Genomic DNA, 20,919 nt, shown 5'->3' with positions numbered 1-20,919 from the left:
TGATGGAAAAAGCCACAGCAAAGCCATCATGTGCAGAGAGGGAAACCGGCCCCAGCAGTGCCAGTTCTTCCCGAACTGGGACTGGTGGTGCAGCCCTGCAGGAGCTGGGATTTAATCAGGGAGCCCGGGCCTGGGATTTGCATCACTGCTGCCCCTGGCACCCACAGCCCTGCCCAGGGCTGCCCAGGAAGCCTATCCTTCCTGCCTCATGCCTCCACCCTCTCCATTTCTCCTATGGGTTTGCAAACAGCCCCCTCCACTCCCCTACCTCCCTCCCTTTCTCCCTCCTGCCCCAGGGTTTTTGCTTAAATCCAGGTTCCTGCTCCTGTGTGAGCTGCTTCAGGTGCTGCAGATTGGCAGGGGGAAGGTCCCTGACACAGATTACGGGGAAGAAGAGCGTAGCCACTGCAGATTCCTCTCCACTAGGTGCCACCTGACAGGGAATGGCGTGCCCAGGTAAGTCAGGCAGTGCTAAAGCACTGAAGTTTTGCACCTGGGGCAAAGCCTGCAGTGGCAGCCCACCCTTGCCCCACACACAGATCCAGGGGACACGTGCCTCCCAGCTCCCACACTTGCTGGGAGGGCACACAGCAGTGGCAGCCACCCTTCCCCTGCCCATCCCCCTCCCCCCCCCCCAAAAAAGTGTCACTCATTGCTTCATTCCATGCTGCCCCGGCTGGGCAGTGCCTGTTGGTGCCCTCTTCATAGTTTCGTAGTTGGTAGGGTCAGAAGGGACCTGAGCAGATCATCAAGTCCGACCCCCTGCCATGGCAGAAAACAGCACTGGGGTCAAATGACCCCAGCAAGGTGTTCATCTAACCTCCTCTTAAAGACCCCCAGGGTAGGAGCCAGCACCACTTCTCCTGGAAGTTGGTTCCAGATCCAAGCTGCCCTAACTGTGAAGTAGCGCCTCCTGATGTCTAGTCTAAATCTACCTTCTGCCAGCTTGTGACCGTTATTTCTAGTCACTCCTGGGAGTGCTCGGGGGAACAGGGACTCCCCCAATGCTGCTGGTCCCCTCTGCCTAGTTTGTAAACAGCCACTAGATCCCCCTCAGCCTTCTCTTGTTGAGGCTGAACAGGTTCAGGTCCCGTAGCCTCTCCTCGTAGGGTCTGCCCTGCTGCCCCCGGATCATGCGGGTGGTCCTCCTCTGGATCCTCTCCATGTTGTCCTCATCCCTCCTGAAGTGCGGCGCCCAGAACTGGACACAGTACTCCAACTGTGGCCTGACCAGTGTTGCATAGAGGGGGAGGATCACTTCCTTGGACCTGTTCGAGATGCATCTGTGGATGCCTGACAAGGTGTGGTTGGCCTTCTTGACCGTGTCCCCACACTGTTGGACCATGTTCATTCTGGCATCAATAATGACGCATTCGCAGCTCTTCCACCTCCACACCCCCCAGCATCTCGCCACTCTGCTGAGGCCTGTGCAGCAGGTGCTGATGGAGTGGGAGTCCCAAGTCTCTAGGAAAAAGACCCGGGTCAGGGACAGATGTTGACAAAGGAGGTTTCCAAGTATCCCAAGGTCTGGGTGATAGACTGCCCAAGAAAGGGCTCTCGGGGAGGCCGAACCATGGAGACCCACGTGAAGACCTCAGCTCAGAGGGTGTCTGAGTCCCGGCCATCTTTATCCAGGACCTGTGCCCCCTGGGGTACACGGGCCTTGTAGACCTTGAGAGTGCTAGACCCACTGCGAGACCTTGGGGTGCTTCCTTAATCCTGAAGCATAGATAGTCGCCTCCTTTAGTCAGCCGAGCATAAGGATCCTAAAGGCATGCCTCGATTCCTCTCCCAGCAAGTCCACCATGCTTGTTATAGTGGAGAGCTTTATTGGTTAAAGAGGGTAGGCTTGGGGAAGGGTACAGGTTAAAGAAGTATCAAACGAAAATCCAAGAGCAAACAGTACAGCTAGGTAGCCTTTTGTAATGCTTCTACATTACGCTATGTTTCTAGACAAGTTTCAGGTAAGTTATTCACACGTTCATCTGGACCCTAAAAGATCTCCAGAGGCTGTGTGCTTACTCCACGTTCCCCAATATGGCTCCCCCTCCTCCAGGAAGAAGGGACTCTTAAATAACCTTTCTGACTTCATCTTCCAGACTTAATCAGGGCAGGTGTTGTTTGAGTCTGACCAACCAATTTAAAAAACATCACTGGCCACCTAAGTGTGTGACATGGCTCAAGCCCCTACCCCTCTGCCATGAGGTCAGTGCTTCCAAAAATAGAGCAGTTAAATCCACACCTTCTTACCTGTCCTCCTCAGGCAAGCAGGCAGAGAGGGTTGCTTAGCAAGCTGAGTGATAGACACATGAGCAAGAGGAGAGGGGGAAACAGATTAGCCCCAGGGCAAGGAGGAGGCTGGAACAGGATTCCTCCACCCCCCACCCCAACCCCTTCCTTTGAATGCTGGGGCCACCAGAGTGACAGACAGGTGGCCTGACAGGTATGGAGGCAATGACAGAGGGAAAAAAAAAACAACTAGTGAAAGAGACAGTGAAGAGACTGGGATGGGATTTCTCTACACAGGCATCCTCTGCAGATTGCACCAGATCAGGCCCCAGTGGGTCACCTGGGAGGCCAGCTGTACTTCCATGGGCTGGTTTGGGGCACTGGAGGACAAGGACCCTGGGCCCCGAACCATGAAAGTCCCCTGGAGGGGGAGACCAAGAGGACAATGTCCTTCATTCTGTGGGTAACCCTGATGAAGCCCTGGCAGAAGGCTGGAAAGAGTTAATGGGAGACTAATTATCTCCCAGAGCTGCAGTCCCCTGCCCACCAGCCCCAGCTGCTCCAGGAGGCTGAGCTTAGGGAGCCTGGGGACTGCATCAGGAGGCTGCTCTGTGCAGGCTCCTGCCCTGCAGCTGGGAGAAGCCGTGGCAGGAGAAGTCTGAAGTGGGAGGTGAGATGTCTCCACTCCTTGCCCTGGGCTCCAGGTTGGGGCCTCAGACCTGAAGCCTTGTAGAGAAATCTCCCCTGGGAGCCAGGCACCCTTGGGCTGGAGGCTGGGGTCTCTCTGTGCCCCTCTGGTCCCTGGTGGGGTTTATTCTCCTTGCTGGAGCTGGCAGCTGCCTTGATGTGTCTGGGCCAGTGGCTGGTACTGTGCCCTTCAGTGCCGTGCCAATGAGGTGTGTGTGCAGGGGTGTGTAGGGGTCATCCCAGGCATGAATGATGCATGCCCCTGGCATTTAGGGGGACACAGCTGCGGTGGTGGCGGCAGAAGCATGGCGGAGGTGGTGGGAGCATGGTGGTGGTAAGCGGGAGATCTCTAGCAGATGCTGCCAGTGCTGCCGCTGGCGGGGGGCAGTGGGGGGCCGGTGTGTGGCAAGTGCCAACCCATCAGTGGGTGGCAACCAATGGGAATTGCATGCCACCCACTGATGCTGTCGGTGGCAAGGTGGTGAGTGGCGACCACCCATAGGCATGGTGCCTTTTTGTAGGGGGTGCACCGCCATGCTCAGGGGGTGCATGTGCACCCACATGCATCACCCCTATGCATCACCCCTGATCCCTATACATCACCAGGTGTTGGTTTTGCATTAGGATCTCCTTCATGGCCTTGAATGACTTTGTGTAGGTCTGGGTGGAGACCTGTGCGTGCACTGAGGGCAGGCTATCCTGTGAGAGTACTAAAGCCTTCCAATAGGAGGATCTTGGCTACACTATTTATGGTGATGGGGAATTGCTTGCAGGCTTTCCTTCTAGCTTACTCCTTCAGGCTTTTGGCTGGGGGCAAGAGAGACTAGGTGGTATCTGAACTCCAAGGCCTCTGGTCTTGGGGCTTGTATGTAGGTTGCAAGCCATGGATTTAGGAGTATCTGAAGCTGCGGGCTGCGGAGTCTGGGAGGGAGGAGACTTGCCGGTGGTAGTGCCACATGGAGTTGAATGATTGAAATCGGCTCAGTCAATGGTAGCTGGAACTGATTTGGGTGACTGGGCCCCAGATATGATATATTAAAAAGAAAAAAAAAAAGATGGGGGGGGCACCCAGGCATTTCCTTCTGCATCCCCTGTCTTTACTGTGGGCCAGGATGGGCAATGAGGGCTGTTTCCTGTGCTTTGGGAGGTAGTGGAGAGCCCTTGGCTCTGTGCTGCCCTGACTGTGGATCCATTGATCATCTGGGATTTCAGGCTGTGATGGTGTGCCCCCCAAGAGCTCAAGGAGTAGCCAGGAGAGGGGGAGCCCACCCAGGCAAGTGCTTGGGTGGTTTCCCAGGTGCACACACTATAACAGGCTTTTTTCCACAATGAAGAAGACCAAGAGGAGACTTTGGGGGGGTCTTTGCCTTTGAAGTAACTGGGAGAAAGGTCCTGGTGCCTGTGTGAGATCACTGGATCTGGTTTGTACTTTCTGAGGGTGGGGATGGTGGGGAGCTCAGGAGGGGACTCCAGAGCTCAGCTCTAGAGGGGCTGCACAAGCTGGTGCCTCTGCATGGGCCCTGCTCAGAGAAAGGTTTTTGCCTGGGCTTCCCGCACAGTGAGTCTCTCGCAGTGATATCGGCCGGTGTCCTCGGGCCTCAGGTCACTCATGTCCAGGTGCAGCAGGGCCCTGGCATTGTCCCTGGAGATGGTGAAGCGCCCACTCACTCCAGGGATGTAATAGGTGCTGCTGCCAGAGGTGTCAATGGCAGAGATCCATTCAAGGCCCTTCCCGGGAGCCTGACGGACCCAGCCCAGCCAGTAATTGCTGAAGGTGAACCCAGAGGCTTTTCAGGAGAGGCGCAGAGAGTCTCCAGGCTTCCTTACATCCCCTCCAGTCTCCACCAGCTGCACCTGGGACTGGGCACCTGGGGAGAAAAGAGAATGATTCAGGGTTCTGTCCTGGCAGGCTTGCTAAAGCCCACGGAGCCAAGGGGGCATTCGCTGCTGATTTCCATCGGCTTTTACATCAAGTGAGGATTTTATGTTGCTCCCTGGGCTCCACAGAGCTGTGGAATGTGGCGGGTCCCAGGGACTTACCTGATAAGGTGGGGAGGGGGAGGAGGAAGAGGAAGTATCCCCAGGAGAGCATGATGCTGGGCTGCAGGGATGGCTCAGATACCTGGTCACCCCTTATACACCCCAACCCTGTAGGGCCAGCAGCTGCCAGCATTTATGAAGCCTCCACAGCACTAGATTTGCATCTCTCCCCCATCATAGAGCCCCACTCCAGCCCTCCAGCACCATCTCTGGGAGTGGGGGTGGGGTGGGGTGGGGGGAGGTTCCAGTGTGATGGAGGGTTAGGCTAGTCCTACACAGGGATTAATCTTGAGGGTGTGCCGTGGCATGGCTGCATCCAGGGCCATCCCTGGGTGGGGCAAATTGGGGCAACTGCCCTGGGACTTGTGCTTTGGGGGCCCCCCGCAGAGTGGGGCAGAGCAGCAGTGGCACGGAGTTGGGTGGAGCAGTGGTTCTGGGTCCATCTGCTTGCTCCCCCCCCCCGCCACTGATGCTGGTGGTGGCAGCTTCTTTGGTCCCGTGTCGTGGGATCAGAGTGGGGCAGGGCCCCACATGGGCTCATTTGCCCCAGGCCCTGCGCTCTGCTCGAGTCAGCTCTGGCTGCATCCACCTTTTAGATTGCATCCAGCCTGGGACTCTCCACGGCAAATAATCCCCCTTCTCCCCCTTCATGCTCCGGCACATCCCCTTCCCCAACCTTCCCCTCCCCACCTGCTGCTGCTCCTGCTTTATCCCAGCCTGGGTTAGAGGGTTCCCCTTTATCTCTGTCTGCTCTGTGGGGGAAGAGTGGGGTGGGGAAATCTACTCCCCACCAATCTCGCTGCTACACCTGCTGCTGTTCCCAGCTCACAAGTAGCCCAGGAGCAGCTTTGAAGCCTCCATACTTCTGAGACTGCATGAAAAGCAATAGTAGCAGGAGGGGAGGGGTAAAGAGGAGAGAGGATGTGACTCTGAGCTTAGAGGAGATGATGGAAATGATGTGTCTCTACCAGTTGTGGGAAGAGGAAGCTGGGAGTGGGGTTGTAGCTGCCCCTGCAATGGGGTGGCTGCACCTTCACCCCACTTAGCCAAAAACTGTATCCACCCATTGTCCTGCCCTGGATGTGCTTTTCCATGAGGATACTTGCTGCCTACTAGAGGAATTTTCCCTGGTTCCTCCCCTTCCTCACAGTCTGTCTCTGCTCTCAGCATGTGGGGTCTTTGGGGCTGATAATTGTCCCTTCCTGAGTGTCTTCACAGTCACAGAATTAATGCAGGGGTTGTGTAACTGTCCCAGGGTTGTGGTTTGCTCTGCGTTGCTGTGAGTCCATGTTACAGTGATAAGTGTTGGTGTCTGCCTAAGGGCTGGTGATATCCAGGCTGAGGAGGAGCTCTGGCTTCCTGGATAAGGAGTCAGTGCTTGAGCAGGGAGCTCTGAGCAGGGATTTGCAGGTGGTCCCAGGCTGGGGGATGTCAGGGATGGGGTAGGCCGTGGGCTTTGTCTACCCCAGCACAGGGTCAGAGGAGGGGCAGACTGAAGTGCTCTGGGTCAGAATACAAGGGAGTCAGGGGAGAAAGGGACTTAACGGTGGGGGTCTACTACAGACCACCCAACTTGGGGGAAGAGCTGGACCGGGAATTCTCAGGTCAGCTCGCAGAAGCAGTTAAGTCAAGGGACGCGGTCATCATGGGTGACCTAAACTACCCGGACATCTGCTGGGAGGAACAGCCAACTAGGTCTGACCGCTGACGTAGGTTCCTAGCTGAGATACAGGACCTCCACCTAACCCAGGAGGTGCACCAGGTGGAATACCTTGCTGGAAATGGTCCTGGCCACCTGGTGAGGGGACTGCGGGTTCTCAGCCACCTGGGCGATAGTGATCACCGCCTGCTGGAATTCATCATCCAGCGCAGGGTGTCAAAGGCCTGCAGCAAGACAGCAGCCCTGGACTTCAGGAGGACGGATTTCAATGGGTTAAGGAGATTAGTCGGGGAGGCACTAAGGTCCCGGAGAGCAAGGGAGTTGGGAGCCCAAGAAGAGTGGTTATTCCTTAAGGAGATGATTCTCCGAGCCCAAAGGGTGACAGTCCCAACGCGAGTCAAAGTGGGCAAGAGTGCTCAAAAGCCCCCATGGCTCATCAGAGGCATTCGGGATCATCTGAAAGCTAAAAAGGAGGCATACACCCGATGGAAGGGAGGGGCCATTACCAAGGAGGTTTATACCTCCATTGCTTGAGGCTATAGTGGGGCTGTTAGGAAGGCTAAGGCGGAGACAGAACTGGGACTAGCGACCAGGATCAAAGACAACAAGAAGTCCTTTTTTAAATACATAGGGAGTAAAAAGAAGGCACCGGGTAATATGGGGCCTCTGCAGGACACGCTTGGCAATCTGGTGGTTGCACCAGATGATAAAGCTGACCTCTTTAACAAATTCTTTGCCTCCATATTTCTGAGCAGGGACTGGGACATCCCCCACACTGGGATCCCGGACAAACCCAGGCGAGGCACAGCTGGGCCCAGGGTCAGAGAGAACCTAGTCAGGGAACTTCTGGTGGGACTGGATGTGTTCAAATCAGCAGGTCCAGATGATCTCCACCCAAGGGTACTGAGGGAATTGGCAAAGACTATTGCGGGACCCCTGGCACAGCTCTATGAGCACTTGTGGTGCTCTGGCGAGGTGCCAGAGAATTGGAAAAGGTCCAATGTAGTCCCCATTTTCCAAAAAGGGAGGAAGAAGGACCCAGGAAACTATAGGCCCGTTAGTCTTACCTCAGTCCTGGGGAAGCTCTTTGAGAAAATTATCTAAGAACACATCTGCGCGGGACCAGCAGGGGAGATCATGCTTAGGGGCAATCAACACAGGTTCATTAGAGACAGGTCCTGTCAGACCAACCTGGTGGCCTTCTATGACCAGGTCACAACATCCTTGGACGCAGGGGTAGGAGTGGACGTAGTCTTTCTGGACTTTAGGAAGGCCTTCAACACCGTCTCTCACCCCATTCTCATTAAAAATTTAGGCAACTGTGGTGTCAATACCTACACAGTCAGATGGGCTGCAAATTGGCTGGAGGGCCGCACCCAGAGAGTGGTGGTGGATGGGTCATTTTTGACGTGGAGGGATGTGGGCAGTGGGGTCCCCCAGGGGTTGGTCCTCAGGCCCACACTGTTCAACATCTTCATCAGTGACTTGGATGAGGCGTGGAAAAGCACCTTGTTCAAGTTCGCAGATGACACTAAGATGTGAGGAGAAGTGGACACATTAGAAGGGAGGGACAGGATACAACTAGATCTGGACAGGTTACGGGGGTGGATGGATGAGAATAGGATGGGATTCAATACTGACAAGTGCAAGGTGCTGCACCTTGGGGGGAAAAACCAGCAGCAGACCTACAGGCTGGGGAACTCCCTTCTTATCAGCACAGAGGCAGAAAAGGATCTGGGAGTCATTATCGATTCCAAGATGAACATGGGCCGCCAACGTGAGGATGTGGTTAGGAAGGCCAATCACACCTTGTCATGCATCCACAGAGATGCACCACAAGCAGGTCTAAGGAGGTGATCCTCCCCCTCTATGCGACACTGGTCAGGCCGCAGTTGGAGTACTGGGTGCCGCACTTCAGGAGGGATGTGGACAACATCGAGAGGGTCCAGAGGAGGGCCACTCACATGGTCAGGGGGCAGCAGGGCAGGCCCTATGAGGGGAGGCTTCGGGACCTGAACCTGTTCAGCCTCCACAAGAGAAGGCTGACGGGGGATCTGGTGGCTGTCTATAAACTTACCAAGGAGGACCAGTGGGGAATGGGAGAGACTCTGTTCCCCCGAGCACTACCAGGTGTTACTAGGAATAGCGGCCATAAGTTGATTGAGAGTAGGTTCAGATTAGACATCAGGAGGCACTACTTCACATTCAGGGTGACTAGGATTTGGAACCAACTTCCAAGGGAAGTGGTGCTTGCTCCTACCTTGGGGGTCTTCAAGAGGAGGCTAGACAGCCACCTAGCCGGGGTCGTTTGACCCCTGCATCCTTTCCTGCCCAGGGCAGGGGGTCGGACTTGATGATCTGCTCAGGTCCCTCCTGACCCTACCAACTATGAAACTACCCTGAGAGTCCTGGCACAGGGGAGAGTCATGAGCGGTGGTGAGAGAAGCTGTGGGCACTGAGCTGGGGCCCAAGGGGCTGGTGGGATTTCACCCAGAACATCTGGGTTCAGTGGGCCATGGCCAGTGCCCAATGCCAAGGGGACATTTTGCAGGCACCCACGTGGCCCTGCATTACCCCGTTGATTTAAAATACAGTTGTATTAGCATGTGCTGTTTGTTCTCCTGGATTTAATCAGGTAGGAAGCTGATGCCTCTTCCTTTGCACAGGCTGCCTGGGTTCTTGCAAGGCTGGTTTTCATGCAGGCTCCTATAGGTTTCCCCAAGCGGTGTGTCTGACGCGGTGAAACCGCGCTGCGTCTCTGGACTGCAGGCCGCTCAGCTGCAGATGCGCACGGCTGCTGGAGGTGTCTCTGGTGATACCGAGGTGGCTCTGGAGAGCACCATTATACCTGGCGCCTCCCCAGCTGTACATGTAGCTGACCCACTCTTGCCCCTTCCCTGTGGTCTCAGTCTGGCCAGCCCGCCCCACTCTGTACTCAGTGAGTGAGGACCCAGGTCAGGTTGAGGGTTTCTTTGGGCTTCCAGACTCCCCCACCTGACTCTCCCAGGCTGAGCTGGACACGCACCGGTCCTGCTTCTGCGATGGCTCCCTAGAGGGACAGAAAGCTGCACATGAGCTGTGTCAGTGCTGGGGACCTGCCTGCACCTTCTCCATAGAGGTGGAGCTCATTTGCACAGGCTGGGAGGTGGAGCAGGAGCATTATGGGAGCTGTGTGACAGGATCCCTCTGTTACAAGTCCTGGCAGAGTGGTTACAGATCAGATGTTGTACATAGTCTTCCCCTGCCACTTTCATTCTCTGGGCAGCAATGGCTGATGTGGCGAAAACTTGTTCAGCTCAAACTTCTTCCTCCTCCTGCATCCCGAACTGGGTGCACTGCCCTCTGCCCAGGCTGCTGTTGCTACTGGAGCTACTGCATTCCTATGGCATGTGCTGAAAAGGGCCTGTTTGGGATTTCCTGGGGCTTGGAGCCATGTCTGCAGAGCTGAGCCAGGGCTCCTGGAGTTGAGGAGAGCCTTGAGGGTGGGTTTGTTCTCCCATTCCCTGCATCCCCTCTGGCCTCTGTGCAGGGCTGTGCTGTGTGTGGGGCAGTTTCCCCCTCCTGGCACCTTAGAAGGGAGGATCTGAGCTGGGATTTTGTATTGCCATGAATAGGGTTTGAGTCACTGTGTCTCTGGCACAGTAATACAGGGCTGTGTCCTCGGGTTTGAGGCTGTTCATTTGCAGGTACAACATGTTCTGGGAGTTGTCTCTGGAGATGGTGAATCGCCCCTGAACAGCCGGGGAGTACCACTGGCTGGATCCACCACTGTTAATTTCAGCCACCCAGTCCAGCCCCTTCCCAGGAGCCTGGCGGACCCACTGCATGCTGTAGCTACTGAAGGTGAACCCAGAGGCTTTGCAGGAGAGGCGCAGAGAGTTTCCAGGCTTCCTCACATCCCCTCCAGACTCCACCAGCTGGACCTGGGACCAGGCACCTGGGAAAGAGACATGTCAATGCTGATGAGACACCTGTAAAGGTTGCTCAGTTCAGGGTACCGCATGTTGTAACAGATGGACAATACCTTGTAGAGCTGCTGCCATGAAAACAAAGCAAAGCCAGGGGCCCATCTTCACTGAAGCTGGAGGACAAAGAGCTTAGGACACTGGCTGGGCACTGCAGACAGCAGGGACGGTGGATTCTCTCCAGCTGCAGCCTGAGCAGACATATTTAAGCAAGGACCTGGCACTGCCATTTGCATATCCTCCTTGCTATGAGCCTGTCCTGCTAATAAGCTGACCTGTCTGTGTTGGGGCAGTGACAGAAGTTGGGGCTACACAGCCCACAGCAGGCAGAGGGCTGCCAGTGCATAAACCTGAGTTACCCCTAACATCTAACCTGTAGGCTGGGGACCAATCCCCAGTTTTTTGCAGCCCATGTCAAGGGCCTGGCTGTGCCCATGAGCTCAGTTTAATTTTGCAGTGGAAGAAGATTCCCTGGGTACAGAACAGGACAAGTGCAGGGGTGACCGGCCATGGCCTGGGGGTTGCACAGTCTGAAGCCCCCTCTCCAGATTGGGGGTGCATGAAGCACAGCCCACAGTCAAGAGGTTTAAGGGGCATCAGCGGCTGATGCCCAGGGTCACACCTAGGCTGTGGGCACTCATCTTACTATGCCTCTTTGTCTGTCACAGCTCCCTGGGGCAGGGTTTTCCCCATGTGTTTCCAGGGATGGATTTGGTAGAGACTTGTGTCCTCAGCACCCACTACCTCGGGCTGGTAATGCAACATATGCACACAGCAGGTGCTGCTCCTGCCAGAAGATGCTCAGCGCTGCCTCCTTGGGCCCTTGTGGGAGAAAACCTATGGCCCAGCTCAACTGCTGTCCATGGCTAGGGGGAAGGTCTCCTGGCTGGGCCAACTGGGAGAGGCCTGATGGGTGACCCATTAACACAGGAGCAGGGCTTGGTGTTTCTGTCACACAAGGACATAGGACAATTTCCAGGGCCTTAGGTTAGTCCCTTCTAGATGCTGTAGATCATGTCCAGCCATTAGAACCAGTGTAGGGGAGCTCCCCAATTTCATCCTGGGCTGCCCTCCCCTGGGACAAGGCAGAGGGCAGGTACAGATGTGCCTGCATGGGCTGAGCTCTTCCTGGAGGTGAGTCTCCCTAGCTCAGCAGAGTTGCACACAGGAGGGGCTGCTGTCCAGCCTGGACCCCCATGGTGTGTTTGAACCACCTGGGAGTCAGGCCTGGAGGGAGAAGGGACTCCTTGGTCACAGCAGCAATGTTGGGGAGCTAAGTCCCTTGGGAGGACATGAGTCCTGGAGGTGAGCTCAAGGCTATCTGAGGGGCTTATAGTCAGTGCTGGAAGTGGGGATTGTCTCAGCCTGGAGAGACCTGAGTGTGGGCTTGTAAAACTATGTGTCTGGAGTGGAAGCAGCAGGGGCTGGGCCCTGAGTGTGTGTGTGGGGCTAGGGGAAGGAAGGTGGGTAGGGACTCTAGCAAAGACTGCAATGTATTGTCATTGCTTTCATAGAGACTAGCCCTTGGTTGTATACAAAGATTTAACCATGTGAGGAAGCAGGATTGCACATGATGCTGGGCCCAGTGATGGGACCAAGCTGGGCTTTTCTGTGTGTGGAAATCCACTGCTTCCTCTGGAAATCTCTTCTATGGTGAATATGCCAAAAGGGGCATGCCTGGGATTTTCTGGGCACTGGAGGAATATTTGCAGAGCTGGGATTGGGGACAGCTTTTGTCAGGTCAGGTAGAGTTGAAAGGAGTCTTGTAAGTGTGGATTATTCTCCCCTGCAGGGTCATGCCCTCCTGCCTCTGTGCAGGGCTGTGCCGTGTGTGGGGTGGCTGCCCCCACCTAGCACCTTAGAAGAGTTGTTCTGAGCTGGGCTTTTATATTGCCTTAAATAGGGCTCAGATCACTGTGCATCTGGTACAGTCATATTGGGTCACGTCCTCAGGTTTCAGGTTGCTTATCTGCAGGTGTAGCAGGCTCTGGGACTGGTTCTGGGACATAGTAAATCACCCTTTCACAGCCAAGGATTATCACTAGTTGGATCCAGTATTTCTTATCTCAGCCACCCAGCCCAGCCCATTTCCTGGACCATGCTGGACCCAGATCATGTAGTAGTCCATGAAGGTAAACTCAGAGGATTTACAGGAGATGTGCAGAGAGCCTTGTAGCTTCCTCATGTCCCCTGCAGACTCCCCCAGCTGCACCTGGAAACAGGCTTCTGAAAAACAAGGTAGGATACAAGAGTAACTATTACCAGGCAGCATCTGTGCAGCACTCCCCTTCCTCTCCATGCCTTGAGGGAGGATGAAATAGCTTCCAGAGCTGCTACCAGGACAAGGAGTTGCAGCCTAAGTCTCACCCTTGGTTCTGGGAAAAACTCTTGGGTGTAGGCCACTCACTGCACAGACTCGAGGTTGTTTGTTCAGGGGCCTCATGGGCAGTAAGACAGAGCGATTTAGACAGGGCAGCCTGCCCCTGATTTGCATCTCCCCTGACCAAGTTCGCTGATGATACCAAGTTATGGGGCAAAGTCAGTACACTGGAGGGCAGGGAGCAGATTCAGGCTGACCTGGACAGGTTGGATCAATGGACAGAGAGAAATAGGATGCAATTTAATAAAGATAAATGTAAAGTATTCCACCTAGGAAGGAGGAACCTCCAGCACACCTATAGGTTGGGGAGTGTCTTTCAGCAGCTCGGAGGCAGAGAGGGATCTTGGAGTCATAACTGACTCCAAGATGAACATGAGCTGGCTGTGTAATGAGGCCATCAGCAAGGCCAATCGCACCTTGCCCCAGGGAGTGACTAGGAATAACGGGTGTAAACTAGTAGAGAGTGGATTTAGGTTAGATATTAGGAAGATTTTTTTCACAGTAAGGGTGGCCAGGATCTGGAATGGGCTCCCAAGAGAGGTGGTGCTATCACCTAGCTTGGAGGTCTTCAAGAGGAGGCTAGATAGTCACCTGGCTAGGGTCATCTGACCTCAGTCCTCTTTCCTGCCAGGGCAGGGGGTCAACACGATGATCCATTGTGGCCCCTTCCGACTCTACAATCTATGAATCTATGGAAAAAAAGGCATTGAGCACTTCAGCCTTTTCTGCATCCTTTGTCACAAGGTTGCCTCCCCCATTCAGTCAGGGCCCACACTTTCCCTGATCCTCCTCTTGCTACTGACATACTTGAAGAAACCCATCTTGTTACCCTTCACATCCCTTGGTAGCTGCAACTCTAGTTGCATTGGCCTTCCTGACTTCATCCCTGCATGCCTGAGCAATAGTCTTGTATTCCTCCCTAGTTGTTTGTCCAAGTTTCCACTTCTTATAAGCTTCCTTATTGATTTAGTTTACTGAAAATTTCCCTGCTAAGCCAAGCTGGTCTTCTGCTGTACTTGCTAGTCTTCTTGCACATTGGGATGGTTTGTTCTTGCACTCTCAGCAAAGTTTCTTTAAAGTACATTCAGCTCTCCTGGACTCCCCTACCCCTCAGACTGGCTTCTGATTTCTGAATTACTCCCATTCTCCATGGTATTAACATCAAATCCCCACCCTAATGACAGCTGGGCAAGCAAGTTGCCGAGGCAGGACTGAGAATCCAGACCTCCTGCCTCCCAGTTCTGGGCTCTGACCAGCCCCCCATCCGTCCTCCCCAGGTTCTACATTGCCTGAAGTTACCTGAGTGAGATGCCAGCAGGAGCAGTGTGTCTACCCTGTCCTGTCCATGCTGCTGTGTGCCCTGGAGGGCTGCGCAGGCTCTGAGATTGTTGCTGTGCTGCTGGTGGATTCTCAATCCCACTCCTTTATCGGGAGGGGGTCCGCTTTCATGTGCGTGTGATCCCTGTTGTTCATTTGCATGAACCTCAGCCTCACTGGTCTTTGCAGGTGCCCCGAAGGGGTAGATGTGAGATGAGTACTTGGTCACTGCAGCCAATCCCACTCTGAGCGCCGGTCTGCACCCCGAGCTCCCACGGACCCCCGTTTTGGTGCTCTGCCACTCCTCAGGATCCCAACGCCTTGCTGCTGCTGTCCCGCTTCCCCAGAGAAGGTGAGGGGTTTCCTCAACTCATCGGCCCAGCTCCCTGCTCCGGATAAGGATGCCACCTACACTCTTGGCTGCTGCTGCATCTCTGCAGTGGAGTGGGGGGCCGACTGCCCCTAGCCTCCGGGACACCTGGCACGTCCAGCACACTGTGATGGGGCCTTGGGGCACCAGCTCTCTGCCCCAAGTCCTCTGCTGCAGGGCTGGAGGCACAGCCGACTGCTGCTGCCTTCTTCTCCCTCAGCAGAGGGTACCATCCCTGCACGTTTCATTGAAGCAGCCAAAAAACAAGAAAGTTATAGATATTTCATTTATTCCCCATTATACCCTAGGGCTGAATCTCTGAATCACCGAATCTTTTTGGAAAGCCTAAAGCTTCTAGCAATTCGATTCGGATTCATAGATTTGGCCTCCAAATGATCCACATAGTCTCCAAATTCAAATCGTGATCCGAAGCTTTGCACAGCCCTAAGCAATACACAGCGGTGTGATCGCTCCTCAGGCTGCTCAGCTGCAGATAGGCCATGCTGATGAAGGTGTCCGTGGCATGTGTGACTGGTGCATTGTAATACTGGGGGGGAGGGGGGGCACTAGTGGCCATGGGGTGGCAGGGAGTGAGGCTGTGGCTGGCATCAACAGGCCCCCCAGCACTTTTGGGGCCTGATCTCGGGGGGGGGGGGGAGGGCATGTGCCACCCCACGTGCCCCCTCTGCCTTCCCCTCACTGTGCATCCTTTGCACATTAATACAGGGGCATGTCCTCTGGGCACAGGCTGCTCATGTGCAGGTAGAAGGTGGAGCTGTCTTTGGAAGCTGTGAATTGCCCCTGGATGGAGGAGGCATATTTTTTTTCTCTCTACACAGTAATATTAAAGCAGCCACTCCATCCCCCTCCTAGGCACCTGCTGGACCCAGTTCATCCAGTAGCTACTGAGTGTTAACCCACTGGTGGCACACTGTAGCATGTGGGACTCTCCAGGCTTCTTTACAGCTGCCTCTGACTGCATCAGAACCACCTGGGAGAGGGCACCTGAGGGGAGAGAAAAGGGAGATGGTGATGAACAGGTACAGCACTGAATCAATGAGGGATGGAGGGAGCCAGCTGCTTTGGGCAGGGACCCAGGCACAACGAGCATGTTCTCTGTGGCCAGGGTCACACCAGGCATCAGGGGCTTGGGATCACTAAGCTCCAGACCAGGAATCTTCACTCCCACAGTGTATTTATAGTGGAGCAAATGACCTTTCAGGATTGCTGCCATGACCAGGAGTTGAAGTCCCAGGGCCATGGTCCCTGCAGGGCAGCTGTGGATGGTCCCTGCTAATGCTGTCATGGCAGAGGGAGAGACTAATTTATAGAGAGGCCCGGCCTCCAGTTGTATAGTTCTCTGTCCTTCTGTCTATCCCACCATCCCTCCGAGCTCTCTCACCATCCCCACCTCCTCTGGTCCTTCTGTTAAGAACCTGGACCAATCGTCTCTGCATCTACCCCATCACCTGCTTTAAAGCTGCGCTGTGTAGATAAGAAAGGCATCAGCTTCAAGACAAAATAGCAAGTGGTGGGTAATGCACTGCAACCCACAGTGAAGTATCCTGAAGGCTTCCTGATTCACCACATGCATCCTTCCTTGACTCCATTCATTCTGCTTCCAGCTTCCAGACCCTGCCTGCTTGCTTCACCACTAGAAACCCCCCAACCAGATTTCTTCTTGGTGTGAATGTCTTGGGTTGTTTGTGATTCAGGGCACTATGAAACACTCCCCAGCGTGTTGTTGCTTGAGGGAAGCTTTCACTGGGTGGCTCAGGGCAGGGGTAGCTTGTACTGGGCATCTGTCTCACAATATTCAGATCTTTCTGTACCTGCTGTCTGGGTCAGGCTCTGGCCATATGGATTTTCAGGGGCTGGAGGGTGTGGAGGCAGCTGTGGATGAAGATGCACATTTCTTATAGAGCGTGAAAGGTCAGCCAAACCTCTTGTGGAACCATGGAAAGGTGTCCCTGTGGGAGCAGGCGGAGACGTACAGAGGCTCCTTGGGAAGATCTGATGTGTGGCCATATCCATGCCTCAGGGAGGTTGGAAATGCCTCTGGGCTGTTACCACAGGATCCCCCCGAGGCACCTTGGGCAGTTGTGTGGTCTTCTGATTGTGGATCTGTGTTGTTGGGTGCCCTGGGAGACGTGGGGATGCAGACTAGGGCAGGAGGAGGAGCTGGAGAGGAATGGAGACAGGGTGGACGGAGGCACAAGATGCCTGGGGTGGGTCTCAACACAGCTCTGCAGCTGGTGTGAAATCCAGAGAGGAGGCTAATGAATACTAAGAGGTTTCCAGGCCCCTGCTCTGTCCTTTCCCCTGCTGCAAATCATGGTCTGTCAGCACCACCTCTTGGACCAGGCTGGGAAATGACACTGGCAAGTTTTTGCCTAGCCTCGGAGGGACTTTCTCTCGCTGTGTACCTTGCACAGTAATACCGGGCCGTGTCTGCAGGGCTCAGGCTGCCCATCTGCAGGTACAGCAGGTTCTGGGTGTTGTCTCTGGAGATGGTGAATCTCCCTTTCACTGCTGGTGCATAGTTGATGGTCTTTGAGTCCCCAATGATTTCACCAACCCACTGCAGCCCCTTTCCAGGGGGCTGCCGGGCCCAGGCCATCCAGGTGTCACTGAAGGTGAACCCAGAGGCTTTGCAGGAGAGGCGCAGGGAGTCTCCAGGTTTCCTTATGGCTCCTCCAGACTCCACCAGCTGGATCTCAGAGAGGACACCTGCAAAGAGAGAAACAATGAAATCCCTGCTGGCAGCCTGTGAAACAGGGACCAAACTGGGGGTGTGTCTCTCTGGTGCCCCAAAGGAGATGACCAACCTCTGACGGCTACAAGAGCAAGAGTAAAACATAGCCAGTGGGTCATGTTCTTCGGTCTGGAGGGAGCTCTCCTGAGGGTTGGACTCGATGCTGCCCAGACACCAGGGGCTGCACCAGCAGGTGGGAAGCCTCAGATATTTAGCAGCAAATGCTGAGGGCTATTTGCATGATCTTCTCCATATAAGCAGGATGCACAGTCCTCTCTGAAGTGGTTTGTACTCCTCTGGATCCCATTGGCTTGCCCTGAGACTGATTCTCTCTGGGTGGTGCAGATGCTCCCTGGAGACGTGGGCTCCAGCCCCTCTCACCCCTATTACTTTACCCAAATTTAAAGGTGTCTATTCAGAGAGATTCCCACCCCAAGAACCCCCAGAGCCAGGCTGGGATCTTAAGATAAATGGGATGGTGTCTTGTGCTCTGATATGGGGATCTGAGCCTGCAGCCACTTTTAGTGCTGCTGTTCATCATAGTCTGTGCCCTACCCCTAAGCTTGGAGACCCATTTAGCCCTGGCCTGTTGCTGGCAGAAGATGGCAGAGCTCTGCTCCTCCCCACCCTGACTGGGCTCCAAGGGGACTGAGGCTAGATCCTAGCCAGGGGCTTTCCGGGGAGTTTTGGCTCTGGGGTCCAGGGGGCCCTGGGGCAGGCCCTGCATGAGCAACTGGGGCTGTGTGGTTTGGGGCTGATGGTGTCCTTTCTCCTGTGCTGCCTGAGTCCAGATCCCCTCTGAGCCCCTCTGAGCCCTTAGACCATTAAAGCTTCATCACAGCTGTGTATCTGCTACTACACATTTGGGAAGTTTCCTAACATGATATATTTGGAGTTGGTCCAGGATAAGCTATCACCAGATACCTGGCTGCACATACATTTCTTGGATGTGTTTGGTGTGAGCTCTTACACATCTTGTATCTGTGCCATTGGCCATTTGCTTGGATCTACTTCTATCTCATAGCAGGGTTGGAGTGTGCCTGAGAGTGTCATGGTCCAAGAAATGTATGTGCAGCCAGGTATCTGGTGATAGCTTATACTGGACCAACCCCATATTTCAGAGAGTCTTCAACCAGCTCACAGGCCCCAAGTGCCTTCCTCCTGTCTGGGGAAGAAGTAAGTAAAGCCAGAGCTAAGGAGCAAGAAAAGCAATGATTTGTGCTTAGTCCTGTCTGCTGCAGGTGTTTTGTGCATTGCCTTTGAGCAGAAGTCAGGGTTGGAGACCTGTACCCAGAAATGACCAGGAAAAGTATGAGGCAAGGAGTTGTTGTTGTTCTCAGATGTTGTATTGGACCAAAAGTACAGATGGGAGACATGCTAGATGCAGTGTCTGGCACAAAGGGCCCTTCTGGTCTGGGCACGTTTCTCTCCCAGTCGGCCTCTCTCTGAGCAGAGGTTGTGAGTATTGCTACTCCTTGTTCCTGGTGCCAGGTGGGAGAATGGATGGCAGCTACAAGTACCCTGGAAGGTTATTTCTCTCCACTTTTCTAGTTGCTCACTGCAGCGTGTTATGTCTGGTTCCCAACTGGGCTCTGTTGGGGTGTCTGTGCTGGGGACAGGCAGGTGTTGGGGATATGCTGAGTCTCTTGTGCTTTCCTCAGTACAGCTGTAGTTGGGGGGGGGGGGTCTACGGTCCAGGCTGTAGCCAGCAGCTGCCTTGGTATGTTTAGGCTGGTGGCTTTTGCTGCATCTGTCAGGTCAGTGCATGTAGTAGGTGTGTATAGGAAGTTATTGTCAGTGTGCAGTGCCCTGCATTCAGTGTGTGCAGGCTCCTAGTGTTGGCTCTAGGAGACTCCCCTCCCAGCCCTTCCCCAGATGGGGTGGTCTAATGGGGTCTGAGCTCAGGGAACTCACCCTGGAGAGGGAGCTGGGCAGTGCAGGAGTGGCAAGCAGAGATCTGGGGGTTTGGGCTCGGCCTGGATTCAGTTTCTGCACTTGGTTTCTCCTGAGTAGGGAGTCAGTGCAGGGAAGGAGGCTAGGATGGGCCCAAGAGAACTGTGCATAATTTGCTTCCCCTTGGATTTCAGAAAAGACACTTGGAGAAGGGGAAGAAAAGTAAAGGCATCATTACCCCTTGTGCCAAGTCCAGGCTCTGGCCCCAGGACACTCAGGTGGAGGTAGAAACCACAATTAGAAGAAGCCAAAGTGATTCCATCCTTATTGTCCTGGGATGGGAGAGACTCCCCAGCAGGCAGAAGGGAGCAAGACTGGTGCTGGGCAGGGACTGAGGCTCCAGGACTAAAGGGGATCTCTTGTGTAAGGTGTAATTTGCACAAGCTCTAACTCCAGCAGCCTTTCAAAACAACAGCAAAGCTTCGGGCATCTGGGAAATCCTGGGTTTTGGTGCATTTGCTAGGAAGCCATGAAACTTAAATGTGTCTGCGGAGAAGTGAAGGAGGCTTTGGCATGTCCTCAGGAAAGTATCTTGCCGCACAGTGAGACAAGCACTGTGCTCTTCCCCCTCTCCCACCAGCTCCAGGCTTCCCAAGAGGAGTCTGCTGTTGTGAATGGTGTTGTTTCCCTGGGGCAGTGAGTGGGCTGCCTGCATCCTGCCCACTCCCATGGCAGTGTGAGGCAGGCGGTTCTAGGAAGCCTGAAGGTCTGTGCCCTTGGTAAGAGGGGGATGCCCTGCTGCACAGTACACAGTGGTTACTCTGGGGGCAGGTATCTTCCAGGGGCCTGGTGTGTGCACATCCTGGTGAAATGGATAATCTTGACTGCCAGAAACTGGGCTGACTGGGCCCTGGATGTGCCTGTGGCTGGAGATGCATTCACTTATCCCCATGTTCACTTGTGCTCAAAGAGAGCAGGGGAATGCAGCATTACTGAGGGCAAGAGCAGAGGCACTGAGAGCTGGACCTGTTCTGGTTCCTTCTCATCCTTTGAGTCTCTCAGCACCTCATTAGTACTGGACAGTTTCCTCTTTTGTTGGAGACAGTGGTGACATGTAGGGGGTGCACAGGGGTGCACGTGCACCCCCTGAGAGTGGCAGTGCACCCCCTGACCGGCCATGCTCCCTGCTTAGGCGATGTACAATGTAATCTAGGGGATAGTGACCATCGATTGATTGAATTCACTATCAGGCAAAGGCAAGGGTGGGTAAACTAACCAACAGGACTGAAGTGCTAGACTTCAGGAAGGCTAACTTCAGGGTGCCTTTCTGCATTGTGCTTACAAGGGAGGTGGTGCTCTCCCTTACCTTGGGGGTCTTCAAAAGGAGACTGGACAAGCACCTAGCTGGGGTCGTCTGACCCCAACGCTCTTTCCTGCCCAGGGCAGGGGGTAGGACTCAATGACCTACTGAGGTCCCTTCTGACCCTAACATCTATGAATCAATGATATGGTGCTGGGCTGCAGGGATGGCAGAGACCCCTGCTCACCCCAGCCTTGCAGCATTTATGAGGCCTCTGCAGCACTGGATTTGCTTCTCTCCCTCCTCTTAGAGCCCTGCTCTGA

General features: G+C 54.5%; 2 gene segments (V, D, J or C); both read right to left on the bottom strand.

Annotated features, from left to right (window-relative positions):
* Positions 1-4,440: 4,440 nt before the first annotated feature.
* On the bottom strand, positions 4,441-10,744 carry LOC102572014 (Ig heavy chain V region C3-like). The segment is given in 4 exon segments: positions 4,441-4,703; positions 9,611-9,665; positions 10,243-10,553; positions 10,641-10,744. Coding segments are annotated over 4 exon segments (675 nt in total).
* Positions 10,745-16,581: 5,837 nt separating this feature from the next.
* Positions 16,582-17,574, bottom strand: LOC109283744 (Ig heavy chain V region G4-like). The segment is given in 3 exon segments: positions 16,582-16,618; positions 17,075-17,378; positions 17,477-17,574. Coding segments are annotated over 3 exon segments (387 nt in total).
* Positions 17,575-20,919: the final 3,345 nt, after the last annotated feature.

Source organism: Alligator mississippiensis, chromosome 7 (genome assembly GCF_030867095.1).
Source record: "Alligator mississippiensis isolate rAllMis1 chromosome 7, rAllMis1, whole genome shotgun sequence".
Classification (NCBI taxonomy): domain Eukaryota; kingdom Metazoa; phylum Chordata; order Crocodylia; family Alligatoridae; genus Alligator; species Alligator mississippiensis.
The sequence above is the reverse complement of the archived record's forward strand: the minus strand, read 5'-3'. Positions and strand labels throughout refer to the sequence as shown.